General features: G+C 38.7%; 1 protein-coding gene across 2 annotated transcripts; it reads left to right on the plus strand.

Moving 5' to 3' along the window:
- The first annotated feature begins 555 nt into the window (after positions 1-555).
- On the plus strand, positions 556-7,354 carry thop1 (thimet oligopeptidase 1). 2 transcript variants are annotated; one of them, XM_027169994.2, is made up of 13 exons: positions 556-708; positions 1,537-1,743; positions 2,554-2,702; positions 2,871-2,978; positions 3,081-3,183; positions 3,299-3,459; positions 4,003-4,138; positions 4,519-4,885; positions 5,786-5,987; positions 6,091-6,277; positions 6,391-6,519; positions 6,629-6,765; positions 6,853-7,354. In XM_027169994.2, exons 1-13 carry the CDS (start codon positions 696-698, stop codon positions 7,012-7,014), a joined length of 2,061 nt encoding a protein of 686 aa, XP_027025795.1. In that variant the 5' UTR covers positions 556-695; the 3' UTR covers positions 7,015-7,354. The 2 variants fall into 2 exon arrangements, with proteins under 2 accessions (XP_027025795.1, XP_027025794.1); XM_027169993.2 differs by lacking the exon at positions 556-708 and adding an exon at positions 1,425-1,458.
- Positions 7,355-7,401: the final 47 nt, after the last annotated feature.

A 7,401-nucleotide genomic window follows, 5' to 3' on the forward strand; every position in this document is an offset into this window, starting at 1 on the left:
ACTTTTTGATGATATTCTATTTATATGACCAGCACCTGTAAATACTGAGAAATAAACAATAGGTCTATACTTTACTTGCAACATTATCAAAGCGCTTATTAGCACACCATTCAAATTGTTCACTTTATACAGCAGGCTCCCTACAGAAGGGTCCTTCTCATCCTGGACATCACCTATTTAAATTGCTACTCTCTAGTTTACCATCTCCTTTACTGCAGTTATGGTTTTGGTTTTGTTGTTAACAAAACTTTTTCAAAATGTAAGTGAATCGCACTTTAAGAGCTGCTTTAATTTTTCTGTACTCAGTATAATAATAATAATGATAATGATAATGATAATAATAATAATAATAATAATAATAATAATAATAATAATAATAATAATAATAATCTTGAATCTTTAAATCTTTAAAGCATTCACACTTGTTGATTCTGATATAAGATCATAGGTCTTATATCCTACAAAAAAAGACAAATATGTCTTTACATCCTAGGTGAGCACACAATATAAACTAGTGAAATATATGATTGCATAATGCTAATAGTGCACCACAGACGCTCTCTGGGAATATTGACGTATGTTTGGTCCAATCAGAGAGCAGGATGACAGATGGGCGGGGATTGACGCTGTATTGAACTTTAGCACGCTGACAGTGAAGCAACTCGGTGTGTTTTAGCTTATAAACTGTATGTATAATGGCACCTACAGGTGAGTGACTCGGCTGCTGTTTTAATTATACGCCTGGTGTGATGTGAATTATAGAAATAGGTTGATGAGGTTTGAATCAACACGATAACAACTAGCAAAGTGGTCATCCGGCGTTAGTCAGTGCAGTTATTTCACCTGCTACCGAATTAGCCAGCGGCTAGTTAGCTTAGCATAAGCGTCAGTTTGTGTAGTACTATACTACAGCTGCTGAGGGAACTGGGGATTTGTACGTATATTTTTAACACACTTCTAGTAGTTTGTAAAAACATCTCACTCTATCGCTTTATAATATCTACCATCAAAATCACGAATATGTTAGTATTAATAAACTGCTGATTGAGTCGTTAGCAAAGCGCCATGTATCAAAGCTAGTCCTTGATATTGTCCATTCAGACTGAATTACATACTGATATCTATTTAGTTTTATTCCATTCTACAGTATCTGCTCCTTATATTATAGTATTTGTAACATTTAACACAGCAATTCAAATTTGAATAGTTTTTATTTTCTAAGGTAAATTTTATTAAAATGATTGATTGATTGATAGGTTTTCAGAGTGAAAATAGTCATTAAGTTATTATCAACAAAAAATTATTCTCTCGTGTAGTGATTTCGGTGCTATATTCCCTATGTTATTCCTTTGTTATTACAATTGTATTCATTAAATAGAGAAAAAAACGAACAACTCCTACACACAAAAAGTGCAAGTCCAGTCAACACACAGCAACTAATGTCTGCGCTGCATTATTGTTAAGTATTATCTAGTTCATTTCTATTGAATGTGATTGTCAGTTTTTACATTGAAATGAAACAATGTTGTTGTTCAGGCCAAGTAGAATTTGGTGACGGTGACCGAGTCTGTGCAGTAAATCGACTACGCTGGGATCTTAAACCAGATCAGATTCAACAGCTTACAGATGAGCTCATTGCCAAGACCAAGAAAGTGTACGACACTGTCGGGGCTTTGGACCTGGCCAGTGTCAGTTATGAGAACACGCTGAAGGCCCTTGCTGATGTAGAGGTGGAGTACACAGGTAATCATTTAGCTTTTATCAGTGTAACCACTACTCTTTTTATACATTTTTGTTTTTGTATATACTGTATATTATGTCTTTATTCTTTTTATATGATTTTTTCCCCATTGTGGGACGAATAAAGGAATATCTTATCTTTATTACAATTTATTGTCCTCATAAAGAGCTTCTGTGCACTTGTACACGTGTGTAAAAGCAAAGACAAATGTGCAATGCGTCTAGGCACAAACTTCACTAAATCTGTTCATGACTGTTCTCAATGAAGCATTCAACATGAACTTGTTTGCAAGACCAAAAGACTGCTTTGAGCTTGATTGAAAACAAAGTTGTATATCGAATTTTTCAGTCACTATTGTAGTAAAAAGGAAAAAAAGGCCGATTCAGCAGGAGAGCTGAATGCAAAGCTATACACCATTCAGCACTTTTTACATAAAGACTGGCTAAATGAGCCACTCAGCAATGCTTTGTGACGTCACTTATTAAAAAAGCAGAGGCACAATTTAAAGTGTAAATTGTTCGATTTCAAACAGATTGCAGCATAATCACAATACTTGCTTTTAATTGCAAATTTATAACTAATCCCTCAACCACTGTAGATGTGCAGTGAAGATTTAGAGCAATTAAAACTACCGTTCTAAATAAAATTGTTAGGAAGCTTGACCTGAGCCTTCAGTAGTTTTTCCAAGCGATATATAAAAATGCATTCTGATCTAATTTGTCTGTGTTAATTTCAAACATTAAACATCAAAACTTCAAACACGAGACATTAAAACCCACTCGATCGTTTCTGCATCTTTTTTTCTTCCCCAGTCCATCGGAACATGTTGGATTTCCCTCAGCATGTGTCTTCCTGTAAAGACGTGCGCACGGCCAGCACCGAGGCCGACAAGAAGCTCTCTGACTTTGATGTAGAGATGAGCATGAGGGAGGACGTGTACCAGAGGATTGTAGCTCTTCAGGTTGGTTCTCTGAGTCTCTGCTGCTGTTCTAATCCAAAAAATTAGAGAAATATAGAATTTTTTTCCTCCTAGTAAAAAAACAACAACAACCTATCATAGAATACAAATCTTTGCCCTTAAATGATATATTCTTTTCATTTAGTTACACATGAAACCTTATTTTCTCAGGAGAAGCTACAGGGCGAGAGTCTTACCCCTGAGGCTAAGAGATACATGGAAAGACTCATCACACTGGGAAATCGAAACGGACTTCATCTTCCTAAGGAGACACAAGAGGTCTGATTTCACAACAGTCACATCGTTCTCTAAATGCTTTTCTTAACACTTAACCCAACAAAGCCAATGTATCGCCTGAAGAGCTTCTATTTCGTGTAACAGGAGATCAAGAAGATCAAGAAGAAACTGAGCACCATGTGTATTGATTTCAACAAGCATTTGAACGAGGACACCACTAATCTGTGTTTCACCCGGGAGGAGCTGGGTGAGTATGAAGCTTCGTGACGGGGATGAGAACTTTCTTGTCTATGTTTACTCACCTACCATTGCACCCGATCCTCGTAACATGCTTTTAACCTTCTTAACGGTCTTTATCCTAGGTGGCCTTCCTGAAGATTTCCTCAACTCTTTAGAGAAGGATGAGACAGGAAAGCTAAAACTCACCCTCAAATACCCTCACTACTTTCCCACCATGAAGAAATGCTACGTTCCAGAGACACGCAGGAAACTAGAGGAAGCTTTCAATTCTCGGTGTAAAGAGGTTGGAATTCAGTTAATTTGATACTCATCAGTGGTTCAAAATTATTAACAAAACGTTTCACGGCTAAAAGTTGTTCAGCAACTAACAAGACAATTGAAGAGAGAGCCATAAAATCGATGGCTGATTAAAATTCTTCCTTATTAAAACATTTTTGATGCTACACAAAAACAAAAGTCAAAATGGTGACATGAAAATCCTGTTATATTGTATACACGTACTGTTTGTGTGTGTGTGTGTGTGTGTGTGTGTGTGTGTGTGTGTGTGTGTGTGTGTGTGTGTGTGTGTGTGAAAAATATGTATGCATGTAATCTATAAACCTGCCACCACGCCACGCTTTGGAGGACATTAAGGACTTTATTGGTATCATACAGAGTTTACAAGTGATTCAAGCCCCGGAGTTCTATTAAAGCTTTAGAATATTGTGTTGAATTAAAAATTTCTTAAATCATTTTTTTTCCCACCGGTAGACTGATCGCCAAACAGTTTTACAGAAAATGAAACCAAAAAGAAACAAATTAGCTTTAATGTGCACTTTGTTCACAGGAGAATTCATCTATCCTGAAAGAGCTTGTGGAGTTACGCTCTCAGAAAAGTGCTTTACTGGGCTTTAGCACTCATGCCGACTTTGTGCTGGAAATGAATATGTCCAAATCTTCCAAGAAGGTCGCTACGTTTCTCGGTAGGGAACAAGCACAATTAATTTTATTCGAAACTGGGGTTACATTTCTGGCTTCCTCAGTTAATGTGCAGGAATTCAACCTTGGCATCACATTCAAAGCCCCTGAGTTACATAACACCATGGTGTCAGGATTTTCATCCTCCTTATTACCCGCATATTGTGATAGCAAATACAAATACAATGTCCAGGTTTTCCATTTAGTATTTAAAGGATTTACTCAAGTGAACAATGAACAGTACATGAACTTATCTTTTACAATCTAAAATAAATGTTACATGTTAATCCTAAAGGACATCCGTGCAATACATTTGTTTTTGTTGCACCAATTCTGAAAGCTTGAATATATTTTGAAGCCTTAACTGTCTCTATCCTCTCTACAGAGGAGCTATCCCGTAAGCTGAAGCCGTTGGGCGAGGAAGAGCGTGCCGTCATGATTAAGCTGAAGGAGAAGGACTGTGAGAAGAGGAAGTTGCCCCACAGCAATGAACTTCATGCCTGGGACATGCGCTACTACATGACTCAGGTGGAGGAGACTCAATACGCTGTGGACCAGAACCAGCTGAAAGAGTATTTCCCCATGGAGGTGGTGACCCGTGGGCTTCTCGACATCTACCAGGAACTGCTGAACCTCTCCTTCCAGCAGGTCGAGGGCGCCCCCGTGTGGCACGATGATGTCACTCTGTATTGTGTTAAGGATCGCACCACCGGTCAGGTAGTGGGCCAGTTCTACCTAGACCTTTTCCCCAGGTATGAATAAAATGCTAAATCTTAAAACGCTAAAGTGCTTAGATCTGGACTTACAGTGTGTTTGTCATGCAGTCTACCTCAGAAAGGGCAGGTCTGGCTTTAATCAGTTTAATTTAGTCTCCACCAATCAGCCTGCAGATACGAGTAAAGACCCCCCTACAATATGTGTAATATATTAAACTTGCTTTAGGCTGTAGCTAATCCTTTTCACAGGGAATAGCTGATACACTGACTAAATCACAAGTATGTGTAGTGGCTTGAAAAAAACTTTTTCTACTATATGATTTTCTGCAAATTACCGTTATCTGATCACGAACTGAACTTATCAGGCTTATGTCCATTTTGCTATGGCACTTAGCCAGCCAAAGCATTATGCCCACTGGATCAGGAAATCACTTTTTTTCCACTTAGCAAGGTTGTAGACATATTTAGCCATTTTATCTCTTCCTGACTTGTACATTTGATCTGCTGCTGGCTCTTTACCCATCATGATCACTGCAGGAATATAGCCAAGCAAAAAATATATATATATATATATCTGCATCATTTTGATAAGACAAATTTATGATTTGTTAAAGTTAAGGAGTTAAAGTATGTAGGAAAAAAAGCAATCCTGTTTTGAAAACCTCAAATCCTTTTTTTCTTGTGTGTGTTTTGAATTTTAGTTCACAGCGGTAATAAAAGGCATTTCCCAAAGCATCAAATAATCTTATACTGGAATTTTTTTCTTTTAAGAAATGTAGATTTTGTGTGTGTAATTTCTAATAATGCCATTTTTGGATTTCATTATTAATTCAAATCCCACTGAATCGATGTTGCTGTTTATTTTATTATACAGTGTGATAATTGATTCGTGGCAGCTTAATTGAATGAATAACCAGTTGTTCCTTCCTTCCTCAGAGAGGGAAAGTATGGGCATGCTGCCTGCTTTGGCTTGCAGCCTGGTTGCCTGCTGCCTGACGGCACTAGGCAGATGGCCGTGGCAGCCATGGTGGCCAATTTCAGCAAACCAACAGCTGATGCTCCCTCCCTTCTGCAGCACGATGAAGTGGAGACCTACTTCCATGAGTTCGGCCATGTCATGCACCAGCTCTGTGCACAGGTTTTATTCCAGTCTAATCTATCCATTTTATTGCGATTATTCACTCGTTAACATTTAGTTTAAAAACAAAAATCCTGAATGTTGCGCTGGTGTGTGCCTCCAGTCAGAGTTCGCCATGTTCAGCGGAACTCATGTGGAAAGGGATTTTGTGGAGGCTCCTTCTCAGATGCTGGAGAACTGGGTGTGGGAAAAGGAGCCATTACAGCGAATGTCCAAACATTATAAGATGGGAACTCCAATCCCAGAGGAACTTCTCGATAAACTGATGAAGTCCAGGCTTGCCAATGCCGGTAAAATATCATCTCCTGAACTTGATTTGAAGCCTTCCTTTTGGGCTAGTTTTTATTATTTACAGACATTTACAACCCATCCATACAATCTGAAATTCTCTGTGTCTCTTAAGGACTGTTCAACCTGAGGCAGATAGTGCTAGCGAAAGTGGACCAAGCCCTTCACACAAAAGTGGGAGTGGATCCAGCAGAGGAGTATGCCAAGCTGTGTCAGGAAATCCTGGGAATTCCAGCCACGCCAGGTGAACCCTTTAACACCACATGCATTTGTGAAGAAAAGTTCTTTTTGTCTTTCAGCTAGATTTTACCACACTGAGAGACAAGTTTAAGACATGACCTATTTCTCATCAGGTACAAACATGCCAGCCACATTTGGCCACCTAGCAGGTGGATATGATGCCCAATATTATGGTTATCTCTGGAGCGAGGTCTTCTCCATGGACATGTTCTACGCTCGCTTTAAGCAGGAAGGCATCATGAACCCTAAGGTCAGTGATACTTGGTGTAATAGCAACCTAGTAAACAAATAAATCTGGTGCAAGTACGAACAATGACACGTTTGCTCTGGCTTTCAGGTGGGTCTAGACTATAGGAATTGTATTCTGAAGCCTGGAGGTTCAGAGGATGCGACCGACATGCTGAAGAAGTTCTTGGGTAGAGAGCCTAAACAAGATGCATTCCTCTTGAGCAAAGGGCTGTCTGTGGAGCTGGAGCCAGGCACACCTTGTGCTTGTTGACAAGTTCCTACTACAATAGTGCTGGCAGGGCCTCTCTCAAAAACAATAATAAACACACGGGCACTGCATGTGTGTTTACTGATGTACTCTGATTTATCAGAATCGATATCCTGAATTTTTATTTTAATCATCACAGGCACATCTCAAACACCGTTACTGCTTTTTGGATTAAAACTTTATTCTTTCTTGTATTCTGGTGCAAAGGAAGAAAGGAAAAAGTTATCCAAAAATCTAACCTCTGGTCACAAGTTCCTTCATAATGAAAGACGACACACAAAATCTGTTTAATTAATATTACTTGCTATCATAAAAAACAAATAAACACCTGTCACCAGTGTAATGTGTTCTCCTGAACGTTATTAGCTAGGGCTGGGAATCTATGCCCAC

Source organism: Tachysurus fulvidraco, chromosome 2 (assembly GCF_022655615.1).
Source record: "Tachysurus fulvidraco isolate hzauxx_2018 chromosome 2, HZAU_PFXX_2.0, whole genome shotgun sequence".
In the NCBI taxonomy this organism is placed as follows: Eukaryota; Metazoa; Chordata; class Actinopteri; order Siluriformes; family Bagridae; genus Tachysurus; species Tachysurus fulvidraco.